This window comes from Leopardus geoffroyi, chromosome E2 (assembly GCF_018350155.1).
Source record: "Leopardus geoffroyi isolate Oge1 chromosome E2, O.geoffroyi_Oge1_pat1.0, whole genome shotgun sequence".
In the NCBI taxonomy this organism is placed as follows: Eukaryota; Metazoa; Chordata; class Mammalia; order Carnivora; family Felidae; genus Leopardus; species Leopardus geoffroyi.
Window position 1 is genome coordinate 43,799,297 of NC_059335.1, and position 25,657 is coordinate 43,824,953.

The 25,657-nt window shown below is 43.5% G+C and overlaps 1 protein-coding gene across 17 annotated transcripts in view; it reads left to right on the forward strand.

Annotated features, from left to right (window-relative positions):
* Window positions 1-25,657, forward strand: part of PRMT7 (protein arginine methyltransferase 7) — a 47,039-nt gene that overhangs the window by 6,707 nt on the left and 14,675 nt on the right. For 13 of the 17 annotated variants that reach the window (XM_045443261.1, XM_045443260.1, XM_045443269.1 and 10 more), the window contains 4 exons: window positions 1,971-2,007; window positions 8,792-8,941; window positions 14,813-14,921; window positions 21,596-21,708. In XM_045443261.1, coding sequence (XP_045299217.1) covers window positions 1,971-2,007; window positions 8,792-8,941; window positions 14,813-14,921; window positions 21,596-21,708 — 409 coding nt within the window. Of the gene's footprint in view, window positions 1-1,970; window positions 2,008-8,791; window positions 8,942-14,812; window positions 14,922-15,186; window positions 15,301-21,595; window positions 21,709-25,657 lie in introns of those variants that run through there. The other 4 variants (XM_045443267.1, XM_045443275.1, XM_045443271.1 and 1 more) reach the window with 3 other exon arrangements.

The window sequence follows — 25,657 nt, forward strand, 5'->3', positions numbered from 1 at the left end:
ACAGAGACAGAAATCCTGGATGTTAGTGATGGAGTGGGTTGATAGTGCTTAGGCAGAATGATGTGTGTGGAGTGGTGGGGAGAGTGGATGATGAGGCTTTAAAGATGGAGACCAGAAATGCCTCTTGGAAGGTAGGGAAAGACAGAACCAGATTTCAACTAAGCATTCCTAGGTGGGTTCACATGTAAAAGCCATGGTGTGCCATTAAAACGAAAAGAATACTATTCTTCTGGTACAGTGCTCCTCGGAGTTTAGAATATGAACTGCCTGTGTCACAGTTGTGTGGGGTACCAGTTCAAGTGCGTATTTCCAGACTCCAGCCCAATTTTCTGGATCAGGATCTGTTTGCATGTATCATGAGAATCTGCATGAAAAAAAATTTTTTCAGTATTTATTAAAAAATTTTTTTATAATGTTTAATTTTTTTTTTTTTAATTTTTTTTTCAACGTTTTTATTTATTTTTGGGACAGAGAGAGACAGAGCATGAACGGGGGAGGGGCAGAGAGAGAGGGAGACACAGAATCGGAAACAGGCTCCAGGCTCTGAGCCATCAGCCCAGAGCCTGACGCGGGGCTCTAACTCCCGGACCGCGAGATCGTGACCTGGCTGAAGTCGGACGCTTAACTGACTGCGCCACCCAGGCGCCCCTATAATGTTTAATTTTGAGAGAGAGAGAGAGAGAGAGGAAGAGAGAGCACAACTGGGGGAGGAGCAGAGAGAGAGGAAGACAGAGAATCTGAAGCAGGCTCCAGGTTCTGACCTGTCAACACAGAGCCGGATGTGGGGCTCGAACCCACAGACTGCAAGATGATGACCTGAGCTGAAGTCAGCTGCTTAACTGAGCCACCTAGGCGCCCCAAATTTTTATTTGTTTTTGAGAGAGAGCAAACAAGGGAGGGGCAGAGAGAGAGGGAGACAGAGGATCTGCAGTGGGCTCTGCACTTAGAGCAGCTAGCCCGACTCAGGGCTTGAATTCACAGACAGTGAGATCATGACCTGAGCCAAAGTCAGAGACTCAGTTCAACTGACTGAGCCATCCAGGTGCCTTGGCAATGTGCACTTAAAATAAGCTCTCCAAGGATCCCTGGCTAGCTCAATCAGTAGAACATGCAACTCTTGATTTCAGGGTCGTGAGTTTAAGCCCCATGTTGGGCATGGAGTCTATTTAAAACAAACAAAAACAAAAAAACAGGTCTCCAGTGATTCTGATGTTGGTCTGAAGCTGGAGGTCCTCTGTTTAGTGAAAGCACCTTAGCTCTCACCTGCATCTCTCAGAAAGCATCTTTGGGCTGGGCCTGCTGAGTTCTGGGAGCTTATCCTGACCCTGCCAGAGATTTTCAAGTTTGTGAATTAATGGAAAGTGCAGGGCATGATACCCCTCACTTATACAGCAGGTATATACTTTCCCTGATTCGTCTCTGCAGTGTTGAATCTGTGATTATCGTAATGTGCAAATGTATGCAAGATTATGTAAAGTATTAGACAAATTGAGTCTGAGTTCTGGAGAGAAAAAAAAATGTGTGACATATAACATGATCAGCATGCTGGTGGCTGTGACAGGGCTAACTCCCAGACCATTTTTAGCTCTGAGGTTCTTTGCTGAAAGTAAACATCTTTAAGATTTTTTTTTTTCCTGCAATACTAGAGAATTTTAGCTTATAACTCTACTAAAATAGTTTAAAATGGGCCTGGGTTAGAGATGAAAGTACAGCAGAGGGAACATTATTATAATGTTGTATGGTGACTCCACTTAACATATTGAACATTGAGTATAGAATTGTGAATCAATATGTTGTACACCTGAAACTAACGTAACATTGCATGTCAATTATAGTTCAGTAATAAATAAAAAATAAAATGGGCCTGGATGTTTTTCCATTTGACTTAGGAATGCATTTATATATGTGAATGCTCTCATATGTTAATGGATATCATTAATACAGGTTTCTGACTTTTTGTTTCTTTTTAGATCCTCCTATGCTGATATGTTACATGACAAAGACAGAGTAAGTGTAAAAGGAAACCGTTATCTTGCTGTGGTGTTGAAACCTTTAGTTAGTTACAAGATAAAAAATTTCCTCCAGAGACATGATGTTAGAATAATGTACAGAGGCAGTATAGTGTAACGAGTGGTCAGGAAATCAGTTGGGAGGCCTTGTCCTACTTCCAGCTCTGCTGTTCACTTGAGTGTGGCCTTGGAGAAAACATGGGACCTCTGCAGATCTTGTTTATTAGGATTTAAAAGGAGTGGGATATACTAGCTGATCTCCATAATCTCTAGATACAGATTCTCTAATTACACAGTTTTACCTCGTGTAGTCCGTTTGTAATTTTAAAATCATATCTCTAGAGGCCACTGCAGACTGTTTTGTAAAAGCAAATTTGACTTCTGTTGCACTGTGACATTTCATTCAGCTTTTTGTTTGTTTGTTTGTTTCTTTTTGTTTCATCTGAGTTTTCTTTTCCTGTTTGAATTATGTTGCAGTTCTGGTGTTACGATGGTTAGCAATGCAAGCTTTCCTGGTCTACCAGAGTGCTTGACTGGTCATTCTCATCTGGATGGCTCAGAAATGCAGAGGCTTGAAGGCAAAGGATTCAGGGCCAAGCTTAAGAGCTAAGCAGTGTAGGGTAAGAGAAAGATCAGGGCACATGGTCAGGTTGGTCATGAGGCTTTGTTGTTGGTGTCTACCTCATCCAGCCCTGGTTAACTGCTCAGTATGCATACTTCTTGGCAACATCATGACATAACAGTCTCCTTGAGCATCATTAGTGTGTAGAATACACCAAAAGGGGCTAGGTGCTTCCCTGATTTTTATCAAATAGCTGAGTACCTTTGCTGAGCTATTGGGGAATTATAGGATGTGGACAGACATTGTTTCTGGATTTGACTAATTCTCTCTAGCTTAGTGTTCTTGGCTTCTTACTGGTTTCTTGAGCTTGTGAGCCTCTCTGATTTTAGTATCATCTGCAAAAATGATCCTTTTTGGCTCAAATTCCAGGGGATTTGAACAAATGGCATTGCCATTCATTCAGTCAGCCAGGCCAGAAAAATGGCACCCTTTTCCTCATCTGAGCACACAGTCTGTCATCAAATTGTGTGAATCTTTCAACCCTACTGCCTGCTCAGACCTCATTTACTAGTGTTGACCTCTCTTCCTTTCTTTACATAGCAGCCCAAGGGGTCTTTCTGAAATGCCAATCTATGTTATTCTTCTGCTTAAAACCCTCACAACCCTGTTTAGCACCATCCTTGGTGTCCTCTCGCTGTTGTCAAGTTAAAATCCAAACTCGTTTGAGGAATGTTCCTACCTCTTCATTAATTAACCCCCCCCCCCTTTTAAAAAATATTTATTTTTGGGGCGCCTGGGTGGCGCAGTCGGTTAAGCGTCCGACTTCAGCCAGGTCACGATCTTGCGGTCCGTGAGTTCGAGCCCCGCGTCGGGCTCTGGGCTGATGGCTCAGAGCCTGGAGCCTGTTTCCGATTCTGTGTCTCCCTCTCTCTCTGCCCCTCCCCCGTTCATGCTCTGTCTCTATCTGTCCCAAAAATAAATAAACGTTGAAAAAAAAAAAAATTAAAAAAAATAAATAAATAAAAAATATTTATTTTTGAGAGAGACAGAGTGAGCTGGGGAGGCACAGAGAGAGAGGGTAACACAGAATCCGAAGCAAGCTCCAGGCTCTGAGCTGTCAGCACAGAGCCTGACATGGGGCTCAAACCCATGAACTGTGAGACTGTGACCTGAGCCGAAGTCAGGTGCTTCACCAACTGAGCCAGCCAGGCATCCCCCTTTTCTTCTCTTTTTATATTGAGTCCCATGTTTCCTGGTTCCCCTGTGTTCCTCTGTGGTTCACCCTCTCTTTTTGGTGAAGCACATTCTTCCTTAGTGTCCTATGAGAGGGTGCATGGGAGGTGAGAGTTTAAAAACTTTGCTAATCTGAAAACTTCTTTATTCTGTCCTTACAGTTAAGACTTAGGCTGAATTGGATTCACTTTTTGTCAGATTTTTGACATTATCCATTTTCTTTTATTTATTATTTTTTTAATGTTTATTTTTGAGAGAGCGAGTGTGAGCATGGGAGGCAGAGGGGACAGAGGATCTGAAGTGGGCTCTGTGCTGACACCAGAAAGCCTGATGTGGGGCTCAAACTCAAAAACTGCGAGATCATGACCTGAGCTGAAGTCGGACACTTAACCAACTGAGTCACCCAGGTGTCCCTAAAGATTTTAAGTAATTTGTATACCCAACCTGGGGCTTGAATCCACAACCCCAAGATCAAGAATCACATGTTCCACCAACTGAGCCAGCCAGGCACCCCCTATTCATTATTTATTTATTTAAATCTTTATTTATTTTTGAGAGATAGAGAGACAGCGTGAGCAGGGGAGGAACAGAGAGAGAAGGAGACACAGAATCCAAAGCAGGCTCCAGGTTCTGAGCTGTCAGCACAGAGCCCGACGCAGGGCTCGAGCCAATGAACTGCGAGATAGTGACCTGAGCTGAAGTCAGATGCTCAACCGACTGAGCCACCCAGGCGCCCCACTATTCATTTTCTTTTAGAATTCAGTGCTGCTATTTTAAGATTTATTACCATTCTTACTCTATAAAAAACTTTTTTATTGTGACAGACATAGAGAAGAGTATAAAATGTGTATGTATAGTTTAAAAAAGAATAGTAAATGTTCATAGACTTACCACTCAGCTTGGAAATAGAACATTACAGTTACTTACAATTCCCCCGTGTACTCCTAGATTGCATTCCTTTTTCTCCCCCTAGAAGTTTCCACTGTCTTGAATTTTATATCAGTCACTCCCTTACTTTTCTTTATAGTTTTACCATCTGTTGTATTAAAAAAGTAAATTCCTAGTTTTGCCTGTTTGTGAACTTTATATAATGGAGTCATACTGTTTAATCTTTATGACTTTCTTCTTTGCTCACCATTATTTTTGAGATTCATCCATTTTTCATGAGGCTGTAGTTCATGCATTTTCATGATGTATAGATTCCATTGTATAAATATATCATCGCTTACCTGTTATTCTGTTGGTAGACCTTGGGGTTATTTCTAACTTGTTGCCGTTGTACGTAGTGCTCCTAGAATATTCTAGGACCTATACTCTGGGACACTTTTCTCTAGGTTGGTATATCTAAGAATGGAGTTGCTGCCCGTTGAGTTTGTTCAACTTTATGAGGTAATGTCAGATTGTCTCCCAAAGGATCATGCCATTTTACATTCTCATACTTGTGTATGGTAGTTCTTCTTGTTTCATGTCCTTGCTATTATTTGGTATTAACCAATTTACATTCTTGACAGTCTGATAGGTATGATTCAGCCTGTCATTGTCAGTTTTAATTTCTATTCCTCTGGTTACTACTGAGTATGAACTCTTTTTGTTCATTGGCTTTTCGTGTTTACTCTTTTTTTTTTCTTTTTTTTTTTTTTGAGAGAGAGAGACACACAGAGCATAAGCACGGGAGGGGCAGAGCGTTAGGGAGACACAGAATCCACAGCAGGCTCCAGGCTCTAAGCTGTTAGCACTGAGCGGACATGGGGCTTGAGCGCACGCACGATCTGCGAGATCATGACCTGACTTGAAGTCGGATGCTTAACTGAGCCACCCAGGTGCCCTTCATGTTTCTTCTTTTAATACTTAGTTATTTATAAGAGTTCTTTATGTATTTTGGGTACTGACCATTTGTCAGTTACATGTATTGTAGGTGTCTTACTTTATGGGTTGTTTTTTCATCTGATAAATGCAAGTTCTTTAATATCAGGATTTATTTTTTAATCTTTGTTGGCTGGTACAATTTTGTCTCTTGTTTAAGAAATCCTTCCCTTTGCCAAGGTTTTTTTTTTTTAAGTTTATTTATTTATTTTGAGAGAGAGAAAGCACGGGCAAGGAGGGGCAGAGAGGAGAGACAGAACCCCAAAGCAGGCTCTGCACCATCAGTGCACAACCTGATGTGGGGCTCGAACTGATGAACTGTGAGATCATGACCTGAGCTAAGGTCAAGAGTCCCACACTTGATCCAGGTGCTGCCCCTTTGCCAAGGTTTTTTCTTAATTTTTTCTTAAATTTTTTTTTTTAACATTTATTTATTTTTGAGAGACAGAGTGAGACAGAGCATGAGTGGGGGAGGGGCAGAGAGCGAGGGGGACAGAGGATCTGAAGCAGGCTCCAGGCTCTGAGCTGTCAGCACAGAGCCTGATGCAGGGCTCAAAATCACGGACCACGAAATCATGACCTGAGCCAAAGTCGGGTGCTTAACCGACTGAGCCATCCAGGCGCCCCGTTAATTTTTTTTAACATTTATTTATTTTTGAGAGAGAGAGAGCGAGAGAGAGAGAGCGCATGCAAGAGGGGAAGAGGCAGAGAGAGGGGAGACACAGAATCCAAAGCAGGCTCCAGGCTCTGAGCTGTCAGCACAGAGCCCGATGTGGCGCCCAAACTCACAAGCTGTGAGATCATGACCTGATCCGAAGTTGGATGCTCAACCAACTGAGCCACCCAGGTGCCCCTCCTCTGCCAAGGTTTTAAAGGCTGCTGCTGATATATAAAATTTCAGTTGATTTTTATTTATTGATTTGAAGTTCTGTAATCTTAAGTTTTTTTTAATGTTTGTTTATTTTGAGAGAGAGGGAGAGAGCACGTGCATGCACTAGGGGGAGTGGCAGAGAGAATTCCAAGCAGGCTCTGAGCTGATAGTGCAGATCCCAATATGGCCACGATCTCACGAAATGTGAGATCATGAGCTGAAATCAAGAGATGCCTAACTGAGCCACCCAGGTGTACTTCAAAATGTATTTGCTAAAAGTTGTTTATAATCTTTAATCTTTCTAATATTGGCAGCATATATAGTGGTACCGTGCTCTTTCCCCCACCCCTTATTCCCAGTTTTTGCTTACTTCTTTTTTCCCTTTTGTTTTTTGACTTATCAGAGGCTCATCAATTAGATTTTTGAAATAACTTTTATAAAAAATTTCTATAAAATCTCCATATTTGTTCCCTGGTTCATTAATTTTTGTGTTTTATTATTTTTATTCATCTGCTGATTTAGAGATTATATTGCAGTCCTCTTTCTAATTTTTTGAGACAGATGCTTACCTTATCTCTTGTCTTTTGTAATGTATTTCTTTCCGAATATTGCTTTTTGCTATCCCCTGAGTTTTGATAATGTAATTTTAAAAAGTTCAGTTCTAGATATTTTCTAATTCTCTTTTGATTTAGTTCTTTACCTGTGAGTTTAGAATTTTTCAAGTTCAAAAATCTCTTTTTCTTTAGTTATATTTTTGTTATTGAGATCTCTGACTTGATTGCACTCAGGTCTGAGAATGTTGCCCTTTTGATACCAGTCCTGTATTATGTTCTGTTGTATAACAAATTATCCCAGAATTTAATGGCTGAAAAGAGTTATTATTGTCTCATCATTTCTGTGGGTTCGGAATCTGAGCTCAAGCTTAGCTGTGTGCCCTGACTCTGGGTCCCTTGCAGGCTGTGATCAAGGTGTCACCCTGTCAGGCAGTCACCTTAAGGCTCAGTTGAGGGGAATCTACTTCCAGGAGTTTGGCCTCTTTCTTTTTTTAATTTTTTTATGTTTGTTTATTTATTTTTGAGACAATAACAGAGCATGAGTGGGGGAGGGGCAAAGAGAGAGGGAAACACAGAATCTGAAGCAGGCTCCAGGCTCGGAGCTGTCAGCACAGAGCCTGACGTGGGGCTCGAACCCACCAACCGTGAGATAATGACCTGAACTGAAGTTGGACGCTTGACCAACTGAGCCACCCAGGCGCCCCCAGGAGTTTGGCCTCTTAATGTTTCTTTCTAACTTGCCAGCTCATTAGTGCATTTTAAAAGATTTGCATGTGTTTTCCCTATCATTATTGTTTTCATCAGAAGGGTCAGGGTACCTATGGAGCCAAACTGTTACAGATTGGAAATGTATCTGTGTCAGCTGTTAAAGACCTGAACTAAAAACAAAGAAATGATTTCCTGAGGAGGGGATTATTTTTTGAGACAAGGAACCCCTGTGAATTAGAGTCCAGTAAGGAAATCCAAAGCCATGTTACTATTTCAACAGAGGGAATTTCACAGGGGGAATTGGTAACACAGATGTGGGAGGCCTGGGAAGCAAATGGGAACACCAAGGTTACCTAGTGGTAGTAATTGTAGGAGGCAGCTAACTTGCCTAGGGCTGATGATACAGAAGAGTGAGCTTCATGAGTCCGGAAGCATGGAGGAGAGGTCCTGTGGAACTGGTGCTCAGCTCTCCGAGAAGGACAGCTGCATGAGTGCTGCACCTGTCTCTGAGGTGCCCAAGGAGGCTGGTGATGAGAGTATAGAGAGGAGCTGGGGAGGAGCTGGCATCTGGAGCTGGCTGCCACTTCTGGGAGGACCCTGATGAGAGCAGCAACCATTTGGGAAGGAACAAGTTTTCTGCCTCTTCCTACCTGCCGGTCGCCCTGTAGTTCCCCTATTGTCCATACCTAATAGCTGGAAAAGGAGAAGGTTGTTGGCAGAGCCCCAGCCCCTCTAAGCAGAGTACAGAAGAGTGGGTGTGGAGGGAGGGACAATCACCAAATAAAAGACAAGAGGCTGACCCAGTGCTCTGGGAGTCTCTCAAGGCCTGCTTTACTCAACTAGCCAATGCCGTTCCTTGACAGGCCAGAAAGCCATGGAACCATGACTTACACTGCTGCTGCCATCCATGACTCCCAAACTTCACAAAGTATCCTTGCATTTGTTTATAGTAACTGGTATGAAGTGATAGCTGTTTCTCCTTTTCTCTTAGAATATAAAATATTATCAGGGTATCCGGGCTGCTGTGAGCAGGGTGAAGGACAGAGGACAGAAGGCTTTGGTTCTTGACATTGGCACTGGCACGGGACTCTTGTCAATGATGGCGGTCACAGCAGGGGCTGACTTCTGCTATGCCATTGAGGTGAGCCACACTGTTCAGATATGTGTCCTGTGTGTTGTGTGGGAAGTCTGTCATGTACCTTGCCTATCCGTTTGTTTACAAATGTTCATGGAGTGCTCCCTCTGTTTCAGGCATAGAGCCAGGTTCTAAGGATATGGAGATGAATCAGACACCTTTCCTTACCCCAGGGTCTCCTTTTCTCCTCTGAAAACAGCAGTCCTCAGTCTTGGCCTCATGTCAGAATCACTTAAGTACTTAAATAGCTTCAGAAAATACTGATGCGGTAACTGCCTCCCCTGCCTCACCACCCCGCTATCCTGACTCCAGTTTTAATTTAATTATTCTGAGATGTGGCCTGGGCATTGGGAGTTTTAACTGTGCACCAAGGTTGAGACCTGCTAGTTAAAATTTTTTTTTTATTAAAAAAAATATTTTTTGATGTTTTTATTTTTGATGGAGAGAGAGAGAGAGCATGAGTGGGGGAAGAGCAGAGAGAGAGGGAGACACAGAATCCGAAGCAGGCTCCAGGCTTTGAGCTGTCGGCACAGAGCCAGACACGTGGCTCGAACTCACAAACCATGAGATCATGACCTGAGCTGAAGCCGGATGCCCAACTGACTGAGCCACCCAGGCGCCCCTAATTTTTTTTTTTTTTTTTTTTTAACATTCATTTTTGAGAGTGAGAGAGGCAGAGAATGAGCGGGAGAACGGCAGAGAGAGAGGGAGACATAGAATCCGAAGCAGGTTCCAGGCTCCGAGCTGTCAGGACAGGGTCCAATGCAGGGCTCGAACCCACGGACTGTGAGATCATGACCCGAGCTGAAGTTGGACACTTAACCGACTGAGCCACCCAGGTGCCCGAGACCTACTAGTTTAAATGTCTCCATTGAGCCTGCTGTCTTACTATGTTTGTCAGTAGTTGGGCAGTCTGTTATTTCATTCGTTTATTGTAACATTAAACATACATTGTTTTGCTGATAAAGTAAATAATGCATTCTACCATAGAAAATATGGTAAATGTAAAACAAAAATAGCATGTTAACACAATGTTAACCATTGTTGAAATTTTGGCATATGTTCTTCACAGCTTTTGGGAAAAGGTAGCATGTATTTAAACACTTTTTCCTACAAGATTTGGTTTGTATGGTGATTGAGTTGTGAATAACAAAGTCCCAAAATAACAGTGGCTTAAACAAGATAGAAGATTTTTGCTTTCTCACATAAAGTCTGGAGGCAGCACTCTGGGGTATTCTACTCAGACTCCTTCTAGCACCCCACCCCTCTTTCCCTATAGTGTGGCCCTCATGTTCATGGTCTAGAAAGGTGGGCATTTTAGGCTGGGGGAATCCCGTATTGTATTGTCCAGAGTCATGGCAAACAGGGTCAGGGTAGAAATCCAGAAAGGTAGATTGTAGCCACAGTATGGAGGACCTGAGTGCTACAATAAAGACTTCTAACTTCAGTATCCTGAGTTAGTTGTTCTTAGCCTGAAATAAGAATAATGGGCTTCAGGGGTGCCTGGGTGGCTCAGTCGGTTAAGCGTCCGACTTCGGCTCAGGTCATGATCTCACAGTCTGTGAGTTCAAGCCCCACGTCGGGCTCTGTGCTGACAGCTTGGAGCCTGGAGCCTGCTTCAGATTCTGTGTCTCCCTTTCTCTGACCCTCCCCATTCATGCTCTGTCTCTCTCTCTCTCAAAAATAAATAAACATTAAACAAAAAAAAAGAATAGGTTTCAGGGGCCCTTGGGTGGTTTGGTCATTTAAGCGCCCGACTTCAGCTCGGGTCATGATCTCAGCACTCGAGCCCCACATCAGGCTCTGTGCTGACAGCTCAGAGCCTAGAACCTGCTTTGGATTCTGTCTCCCTCTCTTTCTGTCCCTCCCCCACTTGTGCTCTTTCTTTCTCTCAAATATGAATAAACATTAAAAAGAAAATCTTAAAAAAAAAAAAAAAGAAAAATGGGCTTCAGGTCTCCATTAAGTCCTGAGAGAGGTAGGGGTGTGTGTGTGTGTGTGTGTGTGTGTGTGTGTGTGTGTGTGTGTGTGTGTATGTATGAGTGTATGACTCTGTGCACTTGTCTCAGGACTTCATAAAAAGATCAAGAGTCATTTCTTCGCCTTCTGGGGCATCATCAAGATTTTTTTTGAGAGAAGAGAGACAAAGAGAATATGAGCAGGAGAGAGGGAGGGGGAGAGAGAGAACCCCAAGCAGGTTCCACATCCAGCATGGTGCCTGATGATGCAGGGTTCAGTCTTAGAAACTGTGAGATCATGACCTGAGCCAAAATCAAGAGTCGGATGCTTAACCAACTGAGCCACCCAGGTGCCTCCATCATCATGACTTTTAAACAGATACAAAAAAATTTGTTTATATTTTAGGATAGTTACCTTAGTTGGTCTCAAGTAAATTTTATTATCCTTACTTTACAAATGAAGAAACTAAGACCCAGAGAGATTAAAGACTTAATCTCACAGTTAATAAATAGGAGAGCTAGACCTGGAGACTTGGTCTTTTGGTTGCTAATTAAGGTGCTAGCCCTACAGTGGTATCTTTGATGGGAGAGGATGTATGAGTGTGAGATTTCTAGCATGGTTGTCTGGGGGAACAGTGATGCTGTTGACTGGTGAGAGGAACTTAAGAAGATACTTACTTTGTAGGAAAGATAATGCATTTCATGTTGGATGTGGTAAGTATGAGAGAGACAGGTCCCAGGGCAGGAGTCACTTTATGCGTGGACTGCTAATTGAAAATACAGGGTGAGGGGGCACCTGGGTGGCTCAGTCAGTTGTGCGTCTGACTCTTGATTTCAGCTTAGGTCATGATCTTACAGTTTGTGATTTGAGCCCCACTTCAGGCTCCTCACTCTTAGTGCAGAGCCTTTTTGAGATTTCTCCTTCCCTCCCTCTCTCTGTGCCCCTCCCCTGCTCGCGCTCTCTCTCAAAATGAGTAAATAAACTTAAAAAAAAAGTACACACATACATACATATATGTATGTTATATATATATTTACGGTAAGAACATGTTTTCTGGCAGAATTGGTAGGACTGTGCTGTTGGGTTTTTCTATATATTTCCATCTCAGTTACCTGGATTTCTAATTTCTGTCTTGGTGCTCTGGTCTGTGATTCTCAGATCTTTTCTTTTTGGCTCTTGATATCTTATGGTGGCCTCCCAGCTTTTACTTTAGTGACCACCTTTTGAACCTCTCAACTCAGTTCTAGCTGGACTGCCCTGTGGTTTTCAACTCTGCCTGAGCTCCACAACTGGAAAGACAGGTCTAGAACAATGAGTGAGAACCTGCTAGTCTCTGGAGATGGATGTCTGAACCTTTAGAGAGTGGCATGTACAGGTGGATTTCCAAACTCATTTGCAGATGTGGCAGGTGAAGCTGGCATTGTAGGAGATTGTTCATGGAGAGAGTAAAATGAGAAGGGCAGAGCTGGGGACATGCCTGTGAGGGAAGAAGGGTGGCCAGTAAAGGCAAGTTCAGACAGATGCAAAGAGACCCTAGAGGGCAGAGGTGGAAGCCAAGGTTGCAGGGCATTCATGGGAAAAAGGAAGTGGTCAGCAAGTGTGGATGTTCTAGCCCAGCATTGTCATATAGAACTTCTGTGATGCTGAATATTCTATAGCTGTGCTGGGCAACATAGTGGTCCGTAGCCACATATGGCTGCTGAGCACTTGCAGTGTGACTAGTATGAGGAACTGAATTTTTTTTTTAATGTTTTTTTTTTTTTTTTTTTGAGAGAGAGAGACAGAGAGAGACAGAGTGTGAGTCGGGCAGGGGTAGAGAGAAAGAGACACAGAATCTGAAACAGGCTCCAGGCTCCGAGCTGTCAGCACAGAGCCTGACGTGGGGCTTGCGCTCACAAACTGCAAGATCATGATTTGAGCTGAAGTCGGACACTTAACCGACTGAGCCACCCAGACGCCCTGAGAACTGAATTTTTAAATTTCACTCAGTTTGAATCAACTTCTATTTAAATGCATGTGGTCACTGTATTAGCACTGATGTAGCAGTTGAGTAGGATGAGGACTGAGAGAAAGCTGTTAGGTTGACAGCTAGGAGGTGACCTCCTTTAAATGGTATTTTCAGGGGAATAGGTTTGAGGAGTAGATGGAATACAAGGAATTACAGACAGTGACTATAAACTTCTCTTTTAACACGTTTGAAAAGTGAGGAATATTTTGGGAAGGTGTATTCGTTACAGTGATTTCTGTGGCAAAGGCTTTGAGAATAAAGCATGGTCCTGGTTTCCTCACTTATTTTCCTTCTTTGTAAGAGCAAGAAGAACTTTCTCAGAAACCTCTAGCAAACCTCTCTTTGGGTATCTTTGGCCAGAATAAGGTTCAATCCTATTTAACTTACTTCAGTGACATGGCCTGAGAGATTCAGTTACACTTAGACCGGACAGGTGTACCACTTGGAAGTGATACAGTCATTCCCCAAACTGACTGGAGGTGCAGGGGAGTACACAGAATGATGTTGGGAAGTCATCTTCAGGGGCCATTCCAGAAAGAAGTGTTCTGGGAGAGATTTTGAGGTCTTAAGCTAAGGAGGAGACTGTGAATGTCAAGCCTGAAAGGTCAACAGAAGAGATGAGTGATAGTGTCCAGAGGCAGGAGGGCTGAGGGGATGATACGAACTTGTGATAACTTTGGGGTGGAGGCAAAGTGATGGGTGAGAACTGAGGTCTTGAGGCCCTCAGACTATATCCAAGAACACCAAGCCAGATCCTAGAAATAGTTTGAAACAGATTGGAACGATTTTTTCCCTAGGTAAGCACATATGTATCCTTTACAGAAGAATATAGCATTTCCTCTTGATTTTAATAAAAGAAGTATGTGTTCATGGTAGAAAATATGGAAAATGCAGAAAAGGACTTAGGAAAAATGGAAATCTTGTCCTTGTGACCAGTTACTTTATCATTTTGTTCTATTTCCACTCTGTAGGTGTGGCCACATGTGCATCTGTATGTTTTATGCACTATCGTGGTTGGAGCCGTGCAATCTAAATTGGGCAAGCTAGAAAGTAAGAGTTGGAGGGGTTTGTGTTTAGGGATAAGTGAAGGGTTTAGGAAGGCTTTGGAGAAGCGGGGGCTTCGTGCTTCCTGGAAAGTTGGGTTTGCCTTGGCAGGTTGGGGTAGGGCAGAGAAGGCTAAGGCTTCCCTAGTGCACAATAAGATCAGTGTGGCAGGAGCATCAGTCATGGGTGGCGATGGATTAGGAGGGGAATAAGGCTGGGGAAACTAAGGTGGTTCATATTATGGAGGCCCTCGAATGCCATAAAATAGAGGCTGTATTATGCCAGCAGCGAGGATTTGGGACAGTTTTGAGCTGACGCCTGTTTACATTTAACAACTAATGCAGTAACAGTCTCACTTCCTTCTAGAGAGTGCAGTTGTCCAGCCCCATTCCCCCAGGGTGTGGTTTTGTGAAGCAAATCCCCTTGCTGCCTTCTTCTAGCCTGGCTCTGACACCTGCCGTCCTTACTAGGTAGTGCAACCTTCCTGGGAAGCCCTGCATCCCCAGTGTGCCTAGCACGTAAGGTTTAACTCCTGCAAGTTAATCCCAGTGGATCGCCTTCCCTTTGTGTTCATTTTTATGACATGCATTTGGAGAATAAACTAAGTTACAAAGGTGAAGTCTCATTTATTTAGATCAAATCAGCCCAAGAAATATTTTGCCTGTATCAAACAGTAACAGAGGTACATTTTATATATTCAGGAGGTAACTCTGTAATGGAGACCTCTTTTACTTCAAGTCTTAGAACCTGTATCAAGACATATTGTGTCTTGATTCTCCGTTTAAAGAGAGATTACTAATCTTTGATGTTAGGATGTTATTTAATTTATTGCTCATTTTTACTTGGGTTTTGGCTCCAATTTCTAGGTTTTCAAGCCTATGGCTGATGCTGCTGTAAAGATTGTGGAGAAAAATGGCTTCAGTGATAAGATTAAGATTATTAACAAGCATTCCACTGAGGTGACGATGGGGCCAGGTAAGATCAACACATACTGTTTTGAGGGGTGCCTGGGTGGCTCATTCGATTGAGCATCTGACTCTTGATTTCTGCTCAGGTCATGATCTCATGGGGCTCTGCTCTGACAGCATGGAGCCTGCTTGGGATTCTCTCTCTCCCTCTCTCTGCCCCTCTCATGATAGTGCGCTTCCTCATGCTCTCTCTCTCAAAATAAATAAACTTAAAAAAAACCAAAACATACTGTTTTAAAAGCCTTATTCACTCTTATAGGAGAGAAGACAAGGTTTATTCTAGTTATCTGGAATAAACGTATTCAGGTTATTGAAGAGAAATGGGGCCTCTCCACTTGGTCTGAAGATAAGTACTTTGCTTCTCTACTAGTGAAAACAAATCAGCAGTGAGTAAACCAAAACTAATGCTCAACAGTGGTGAGACAAATGAAACTTCCTTTTGCTTTAAGCAAGTTGAAATTCTTATGTGACTCAGTTCTCAGAGATTTGAGTTTTATTGACAGAAGTAAAACTAAGTAGATAGCAGAAAGAGGTTTGCTTAGTGCTGACATCCTGCTTCAGCATCCAACATGAGAGATTTGCCTATATAGCACAGTCTCTCCAGGTTTTCAGATTATTTTTTATAGTCTAGGCATTTGAGTCAGACTTCTAAAATTTCACATGCCACTTGATACCTGGAGAGACAGTGGAAAGATTTGCAAAAGAAGCTTCTGGGATGAGGTTATGTATATCATCAGTTTTTTAAAATGCAGTATTTTAGATGGAAGCATCTATATAAGGTCAACGTTTTTGTCCCATTTAAAAAAAATGTTTTTTTAAATGGAGAATCTGAAACATGCACAAAAGAAAGGATTAGTGTGCCCTTTATTTTTGAAGCCTACAAAAGAGTGTGCAAATAATTATCTCATTTTTTAGTCCACATTATTGAGGTATAATGTACATAAAATGAGTGCATCTGGGGCACTTGTGTGGCTCAGTCAGTTAAGCGCCCAACTTCGGCTCGGGTCATGATCTCGCGGTTCCGGAGTTCAAGCCCCACATCAGGCTCTGTGCTGACAGGTCAGAGCCTGGAACCTGCTTCAGATTCTTTCTCTCCCTCTCTCTCTGCCCCTCCCCAGTGCGTGTGCACTCTCTTTCTCTCTCTCTCTCTGTCTCAAAAATATACATTAAAAAATTTTTTTTAAAAATGAGTGCATCTGTCTTAAGTATATAGTTTGAGTTTGGACAAATGTAAACACATTTGTAACCTCTTCTGCATTCCAGACTGTAGAAAGTCTTTACCGTGCACAGAGAGATTTCCTCATGGCCGCTTTATAGTCTTTTGCCTCCATATCACTGATCCTAGGCACCCACTGATGTGCTTTCTTCTTTTTTTTTTAACGTTTATTCATTTTTGAGACAGAGAGAGACAGAGCATGAATGGGGGAAGGTCAGAGAGAGCCGGAGACACAGAATCTGAAACAGGCTCCAGGCTCTGAGCTGTCAGCACAGAGACTGATGCGGGGCTCGAACTCAATGCGAGATCATGACCTGAGCCGAAGTCGGATGCCCAACCGACTGAGCCACCCAGGCGCCCCTGATGTGCTTTCTTCAATGTAGATTAGATCCCCCCCTTCCTAGAATTTTGAGTAAGTGAAATCACCCACATGTACTCTTTCTTTTCTTTAGCATAATGCTTTTGGGTTTCATCCACGTTCTGTGGATAAAGGGTTTCTGAGTAGCCCTGTGTGTGTGCATACTTTAATTTGTTCATCCCCTCACCTACTGATGGACATGTTAGTTTCTTAGGTCTTGAGGTTTACTGTTTTTTTTCTTTTGTGGTGTCTAATCTGTTGAGTACATCTAGTGAACTTTTTATTTCTCATACTGTATTTTTCATATCTAAAGGTTTCCTTTGATTCTTTTTTATAACTTGCATTGCTCTTATTTTTTCATGTGATTTTTTAAATAGTTGTCATATCTATATTAGCTGGGGTTTTTTGTTTTTATTTTTTTTTTTAAGAGGACATTACTTAAAGTTTATTTTGAGAGAGAGAGAACATGCGCACATGCGTGAGCCAGTTGGAGAGGGGCAGAGAGTGAGGGGAGAGGATTTCAAGTAGGCCTCCACACTGTCAGTGCAGAGCCTGACACAGGGCTTGATCTCATGAACTATGACATCATGATCTGAGCTGAAATTAAGAGTTGGACCCTTAACCAACTGAGCCACCAGGTAGCTGTTTTAACATCCTTATCTTCTTCCACTGCCTCAGTCTTTCCTGGGTTTATTCTGCTGACTAATTTTTATCCTGATTCTGGATTACATTTTTCTTCTTCACATGTCTAATTATTTTTATTTGGATGCTATGTATGGTGGGAGTTTTGCATTGCTGAGTACCAGAGTTTATTGTCTCCCTTTAAAAACTTTGGGGGCATCTGGGTGGTTCAGTCAGTTAAGTGTCTGACTTTGGCACAGGTCATGATTTCATGGTTTGTGAGTTCAAGCCCCACCGTGGACTCTCTGCTGTCAGCACAGAGCCTGCTTTGGATTTTCTATCTCCCTCTCTCTGTCTTGTGTCTGCTCACTCCCTCTCAAAAATAAATATATATATATTTTTTTAAATTAAAAAAAAAGGCTTTGCCTGGCATGCAGTTGGGCTACTAGTAGGTTAGTTTGATCCTTTCAGGGCTTGTTTTTAAGCTTTGTTGGAGCAGGGTTAGAATAGCTTTATTTATTTATTTATTTATTTATTTTTAAAGATTTTTATTATTTTTTTAATTTTATTATTTTTTAAAAAAATTTTTTTTTAACATTTATTTATTTTTGAGACAGAGAGAGACAGAGCATGAATGGGGGAGGGTCAGAGAGAGGGAGACACAGAATCTGAAACAGGCTCCAGGCTCCGAGCCGTCAGCACAGAGCCCGACGCGGGGCTTGAACTCACTGACCGCGAGATCATGACCTGAGCCGAAGTCGGCCGCCCAACCGACTGAGCCACCCAGGCGCCCCAAAGATTTTTATTTTTAATCTCTACACCCAATGTAGGACTCGAACTCACAGCCCTGAGATCAAGAGCCACATGCTCCACTGATTGAATCACCTGGCACCCTGGGTTAGAATAATTTTAAGTCAGGTTTTCTCAACAGTGACATTTTGGGCCTGATAATTTGTTGGGAGGAGCTGTCCTGTGTATTGGAGGATGTTTACCCCTGGCTTCTAACCAGTAGAAGCTGGTATCACCTACCCCCCCACTAGCATTTGTACCAACCAGAAATGTCTCCAGACATTGCTGAATGTCTTGGGGGTGGGTAGGGGCAAAATTGCCCTCTATTGAAAACCACTGTTCCTTCTTCTTCTTCTTCTTCTTTTTTTTTTTTTTTAATGTTTATTATTTTTCAGAGAGAGCATGAGTAGGGGAAGGACAGAGAGAGAGAGGGAGACAGAATATGAAGCAGGCTCTAGGTTCTGAGCTGTTTGAGAGCCAGATGCAGGGCTCAAACTCATGGACCAAGAGAACATGACCCCAGCCGAAGTCAGATTCTTAACCGACTGAGCCACCCACGCGCCCGTTTTAAGACTACCTTGGTCACACTAGCAAAGCATGGCTTTTCTGGGGTCTCTGCTTAGTGTCTGGTGCTGGCTGATTGGAACTAGAATGTTTCCCAGTCCTCTGTGAGCTCTGGAAATTATTCAATTTCTAGCTCTATGGTTGTCCTTTGCCAGACTTTCTATATTCTTCTATATGTGTGAATATATTCAACAAGAGGCTTCGGGGGAGTCCTGTGCAGATTTTGGAAACCTGCTTTCTGTGTAACATCCTCTCTGGTCCCCGCCCCCAGTCGTGAGCCCCAGCCACCTGCCCTCTCTCAGCTTCAGTTGCTATCTCTTTACCTCAGCAAGATTGCTACATTCTGCCTGACATCGTGCTTTTTGTACAGCATCTGGAAACTACCTACTGGCAGAAAGCCAGAGCAGTTGCAGGGGTCACTTTGTTTCTCTTCTTAGAGAACAAATTTGTTTCCTCTTATTCAACATTGGAAAACACTTGTTTCATATATTTTATCTAGTTTTCTAGTTGACTACAGTAGGTGGCTAAGTTTGATCCCAAGTACTCCACAGGTAACTTGGGGAGCAACGTTTGTCCATCTAGTCATGTGGCAAAGACATACAAGGCACTGGGGTAACCACCCCTCCCCAGGTTCCCACTGCACCCTCCTGTATTAGCACTCACATGCTAGATACCAGGCTCTTCAACAGTATTTATTGAGATTCAGTGGATCATAAAACTTTGTTTATTTGAAGCAAATTGAATAATAAATCATTTTAAGTTACAAAATTGTTTTAAAAATTATTCAGGAGGTAGAATTGTCAGGGCTTGGTGACTGATTGGATGTAAGATGACAGGGAGGAATCAAGAATTCAGCCAATGTTTGCTGGTTGTTGTGGGTGCTAGGTGTTGTTCTAGGCATTGGGGTAAAATGGCAAGCAGAGCAGGCAGGGTCTCTGCTCTCCTGGAGCTGACAAATGATGCCCTGGTTTCAGGGCTGTGTGACCGGTGGTGCCATCCACTGAGGCAGAAGCATCGGAGGGAGAAGCAGTTGTGTAAGGGTTGGGTGCAGTTTGGGATAATATATTTCCATTCGAGTTTGGCATGATATCAGAGATGTGGGCAGTGCCATTCAGGAGGGCAGTCTCTGTGCCAGGAGACAGATGTTTCTTTTTTTTTTTTTTTTTTAATTTTTTTTTTCCACGTTTTTATTTATTTTTGGGACAGAGAGAGACAGAGCATGAACGGGGGAGGGTCAGAGAGAGGGAGACACAGAATCGGAAACAGGCTCCAGGCTCTGAGCCATCAGCCCAGAGCCCGACGCGGGGCTCGAACTCACGGACCGCGAGATCGTGACCTGGCTGAAGTCGGACGCTTAACTGACTGCGCCACCCAGGCGCCCCGAGACAGATGTTTCTTGTCAGCCTCCTTTCATGGCATACTGCCATTGAGCACAAGGGTACTTCATAGAAAGTAGATACCTGGGTGGCCCAGTCAGTTGAGTGTCCTACTCTTAATTTCAGCTCAGGTCATGATCTCACAGGTTCCTGGGATGGAGCCCTGCATTGGGCTCTGTGCTGAGAATGCAGAGCTTGCTTGGGATTTTCTGTCTCCCTTTCTGTCCCTTGCTCTTGAGCATGTGTGCACATACTCTCTCCCTGTCTCAAAGTACGTAAACTTAAAAAAGAAAGTGAAAGTGGACAGCTTTTTCCTTTGCTGTGCTACCACCATATCGCATTACTCTTGTTTTAAAGATTACGTGACTGATGGTCCGCACCGAAGGTTCAAGGCTAGAAAGTGGGATCCAGCCCCAGGTCTCCATGACTTCAGGTTTTCTCTACCTCACCCTCCTTTGAGCTTCCTAAATGCTTCTCTTTCCTTTTGTTATCCATGAGACTTGTCTTCTGTGTGGGGAAGATGAGTGGGCTTTGTCAGATGAGAATTTGTGTGCCATTAGAAGTATTTATGGTTAATTCTCTATGATAATTAGCCCCTTAAAAAGTTTGTTGTCTCTTGGCTCATTAAAAATTGTAATTGTAGAAGTAACATTACATTACACGATGGAGGTTTGAGAAATAGATTCAGCAAAAAGATCTTCCCTGATCCTAGTATTCTAAAACAACTATTATTTGGGGGATTGACTGGTAGCAAGAAATTAACTTAATTAAGGAGGATTTAGTAGAAGGAACTGGGGATTCTGAATCCTGGATCTTGTAGTATCATTGGAATCATGCAACCTCTCTTGCTTTGGTTTTTCTCTCTCTGTGCAGCCTAGAAATAGAAGTACCAGCATTCAGGGGCACCTGAGTGGCTCATTCACTTAAGCCTTCCTACTCTTGATTTCAGTTTAGGTCATGATCTTGTGGTTCATGGGTTCAAGCCCCAAGGTTGGGCTTCATGCTCATGGCATGGAGCCTGCTTGGGATTTCTCTCTCTCCCCCTCTCTCTGCCTCTCCCCCATTCGTGCTCGCTCTCTCTCTCTCTCTCTCTCTCTCTCTTAAAAATAAATAAAAAATAAACTTAAAAAGTAGAAGCATTAAGTTTTTGTTTTTCAAATCATTGTTGTTAATATATTAATAGTTTATTTAATTGTTAATTTGCATCTCTCCAATTGCTAATAAGAATGATACATTTTTGGGGTGCCTGGGTGGCTCAGTTGGTTAAGCACCTGACTCTTGATCTCAGGGTCAGGAGTTCAGGCCTTGTGTTGGGGTCTACACTGGGCATGGGGCCTACTTTAAAAATAAATAAATAAGTAAATAACATTTTCCATATAATTGATTGATTGATTTTTCTGTTTTGAATTGTCTCTTTGTATTTTTGCCTGGTTTTCTTTTTGGGTGTTTATAGCTTTCTTATCAGTTCTGCAAGTCCCTTGCAATATTAAGTGTACAGAAAAATTGAAAGAGTGGTGTAGTGGACACTTACATTCTCTTAAGCAAGACTTATCAGTTGCTGGTATTTTGATGTGTATATGTACATCGAAATGGGCTCTGTGGTGAGCCATTGGAAAGTTAGTTGCATGACACTATTGAATTCTTCGGTATATGTATATGCTTTCAATTTAGTGATCTGTTAATCTTTTATCTTTCACGCATTTGTTGTAAATATTTTTTTGACCGCTTGCTTCTGGCTCTTCGTTCATGTTTCTTAGATGGTGACATGCCATGCCGTGCCAATATCCTGATAACGGAGTTGTTTGATACGGAACTGATTGGAGAGGGAGCGCTGCCTTCCTATGAACATGCACACAGGCATCTCGTGCAGGTAGGGAATCAAGGACCTCCCTCGCACATATTGCTGTGATCTCAGCCAGCTCACACAGGTCTCATTGATACAATGTGCTCTGCACAGCCTGAGCCCTCAGTACTTCTCTTTACACCTTAGGGTGCCCTTCATTCCTACAAGACTCTGGTTCTCCTCAATTAGGACTTCTGGATCTCTTATCAGGTCTTTGTAGGCTAGAGTCAAACGGCAAGAAACTGTGTTTCAATTCAATTCAATTCAGCAAACATTCTTTGAATGTCACCTGTGTATAAGGTGTTATATATAGCATCCAGGGAGAAATATCAGACATCCTTCTTATTTCTAAGATCCACCGTCAGTGACAGTAAAGACTGGATGGGCCAAATGGAGAGGCACACAGAAGCACCACTAACATTTGTTTTAGGACTGGCGGATGGGGTCTGGGATCAGGAGATGAGGTCATGTGTAGAGATGGTGGAATTTGGAAAGGCACTGAGAAGAGAGAGAGGTATCCCAGGTAGAGGACCTATTTGGTAGGTCAGTGAGAACACCACACTGAGTGGGCTTGTGAGCTAATGGTGGAGAGTGGGGGAGAGGGTGGAAGGCCTTGAATGCGAAACCATTCCAGGTAGAAGAATTTGGGTAGTGATAATCGTTGACAGTTTGGGGGGAAGGGAGAAGCATGTTGAAAGTGTTATCTCAGGGATGTTGGTCTTTTTTTTTATGGACATAAGCTTCCCCAGAGGCAAAAGCCAGGTGGGGAGGTATGAGTGTCTGCTTCTTTTGCTGCCACTTGTCCTGTGGGAACCATCCAGGTGAGCCTGCAACTGTCCCAGTCTGGGGCCCTCTTTGGGGATTCTTGGTGTTCGCACAATGAGGAATGTGGCTCCTTCCAGGGCAATTGGGGCCATAGTCCACCTTACTCACATGGTCAGCATGTAATGGTGATTGTTCCACAGATCCCTATGCTGTGTGAGATGTCTCATTGTCTCCAAAATGTGAAATCTTTTTCTAGTAATGTTAGTAATTATTGCTGTTTCTTCACATTAAAACCATCAGCTAAAGCAAAACCAAACAAAACAAAAACTACCAACTAGATGAATCCCTGAAACAGAGAATGAGGATGTTAGAATTATGTTAGTGTTGCCCAATTGGTCTTTTCTCTGATTCATTTAATAATTATGAGTTGTGTAGGCAGCCATCTGCAGTTTCCTTTCTTTAAATTTTTTTTTTTCAATGTTTTTTATTTATTTTTGGGACAGAGAGAGACAGAGCATGAACGGGGGAGGGGCAGAGAGAGGGAGACACAGAATCGGAAACAGGCTCCAGGCTCCGAGCCATCAGCCCAGAGCCTGATGCGGGGCTCGAACTCACGGACCGCGAGATCGTGATCTGGCTGAAGTCAGACGCTTAACCGACTGCGCCACCCAGGTGCCCCCCCCCTTTTTTTTTTTTTTTTTTTTAAATTTTTTTTTTCCAGTTTCCTTTCTCAGCTGACCTGTGCAGCTAGGTGTCCATTGTCTGGGGGTATTTTTTGTTTGTTTGTTTGTTTATTTTTAATGTTTATTTATTTATTTTGAGAGAGAGTGAGCAAGTAGGGGGAGGGACAGAGAGAGAGGAGAGAAAGAATCCCAAACAGGCTCCGTGCTATCAGCACAGAGCCCGATGCGTGGCTCGATCCCGCAAACTGTGAGATCATGACCTGAGCCGAAACCAAGAATCAGGTGCTTAACTGACTGAGCCACCCGGGTGCCCCTCCACTGTCTGTTCTAATCGCTGCCCCCATCTGTCCACCCTGTTTCTGAGCTTGAAAGAGTTATGGCTTTACACAAAGGCTTCCATTGCCCTGTCCCTCTTCCTGCCTTGTTGAGGGTCATGGAACTAGGATGCTGGCATGTCTAACAGATAGTCCATCTGGTGTCCATGTGGTGATGAATGACCCAGTGATTAATCTGAGAAGGTAAATTTATCAAGTGCCTTCATTTTTCTGGGCTCCTTTTTGAGTACCAGGAATATGAAGGTGCACTCCCAGACAGGCAGGTAGGTGAGCAGGTTATCCCAGTACAGTTGGAGTTATGCTCAGATGGTCAGTGGGGTGAGATCCTGTCCGCTCTGGTGGGGTATGATGGGGAGCATGAAGGGAGATAAAGCTTGGGCTGAGTCTGTCTTCAAGAGTCATGAAGTATTGGCCTGGCAGACGAGGGTATTCTCAGTAGAAAAGGTCAGCATGCAGAAAGATGTGAAGAAGAGCTGGTACAGGGCGAGTTGTTGGCATTATGGGTAGTGTGGGAGGCAGGGCTACATTCAGATGGGCCCCTGTGCTCCAGAAGGCAGTGTGTTACCACAGGAGGGGATTGACATTGGATTCATGCAGGCAGGCATTTGGAGAGCAGTTGAGGTGTAAGATCAGAGGTAGTAAGACTGATTGGAAGGTGGTTGGGGTCATCCAGGCCCTGAGGCTGAGACGAGCCTCAGCTGAGACCAGGGAAATGGGCCTGGAGAGGTAGACTTGGGGAGGAGGAAGGTGGTCAAGGACTTGGTAATTACTTAGATGTGGAGGCATTGAGGATGATGCCAGGGTTTGGGGCTAGGTGATTAGATTGGATGTTGGTGTTCCCTACTGAATGGGAGGACCACCAAACCTGGGAAGGAGGGGGAGAGGTGAAGGTGATTTGTTTGGTTTAGACAGAGTTTGAGCTATCCGAGTGGATCCAAATGGAGTGGACCAGAAGGCTTTTGGACACGTGGTATTTGGTAAACGAAATAACCAAATTTCCCTGGCTGAGCTCCCTCAGGGGAGAGTATGTGGAGGGAGAGAAAGGTGGGCCCAGACCAGGTCTGGAGTTCTCTCTGAAGGATGAACAGGGGAAGTTTAGCCTTCTGAAGGAGACAGAGTGGGAGAACAGTACTTCTCATCAGGGGTCATGCTTGGAGACATTTTCGTTGTTACAACTGAGATGGGGATGCTATTGGCATCCTTGTGGATAGAGGCCAAGGTGTTGATAAACATGGTATGATGCACCAAACAGCCCCATACCAAAAGATCATCTGGCCCAAGAGGTCACTAGTACTAAGGTAGAGAAACCCTATGCCTGTCATTTCCCTCCAGTAGTAGCTGTGTCTTCCTCATGGCTGGGCCCCTGGTGCCTGGTGCGTAGAGGCTCTCAGGTGAAAGAATGGGGTAGGAGGGAAACTGGATGAGGTGTTTCAGCCAAAACCAAACAAGGGGAGCAATTGGCAGTGCCCAGTGAGGCCAGGGGATTAGGTCATCTGAGGGTGGACACTTGTCCATTGGGTTGTGCAATAAGGTTCTGGCGTCTGGGTGAGAGCTGTACCTAAGAGAAACTCTGAGCCCAGTGCCAGAATTACTGCTTCGCAGGAAGTCTTGGACTCTTTCTTCAAAGTTGATGTGGGAGTTAATCAGCATGATAACAATTAAGGGTTATTTTTGAAGTATTTAAAAGTGTCATGTAGCCAGGAATTTACCTGACATAAATTATTTTAGATATAGCATGTATTCTTTTTGAAATGTGGTTCCTTTTTTCTCCTTTCCCAAGGACATTAGGCCATAAACAGTTCACTGTTCTGATAGTGGTAAGGCGTTAGATGCTGCTAAACTGACCTAATATTAAGGAACAAACCCTCCCCCTCCCCCCTCCCTCCCTCTCTCCCTCTCTCCCTCCCCCCCTTCTCTCCTCTTCTGTCTTTTTTTTTCTTGAGAGAGACAGAGAGTGCAAGCAGGGGAGAGGGGCGCGCTCGGGTAAGAGGCAGAGAGAGAAAGTGGGAGAGAGAATCCTAGGCAGGCTCCATGCTCAGTGTGGAGCCCCACACAGGGCTCAATTCCAAGATCCTGCGATTATGACCTGTGCTGAAATCAAGAGTCTGATGCTCAACTAACTGAGCCTGAGCCACTTAGGCATGCCTGGAACAAACCTCTTTTGATCCATGAGGATTACTGTGGGTTTATTTT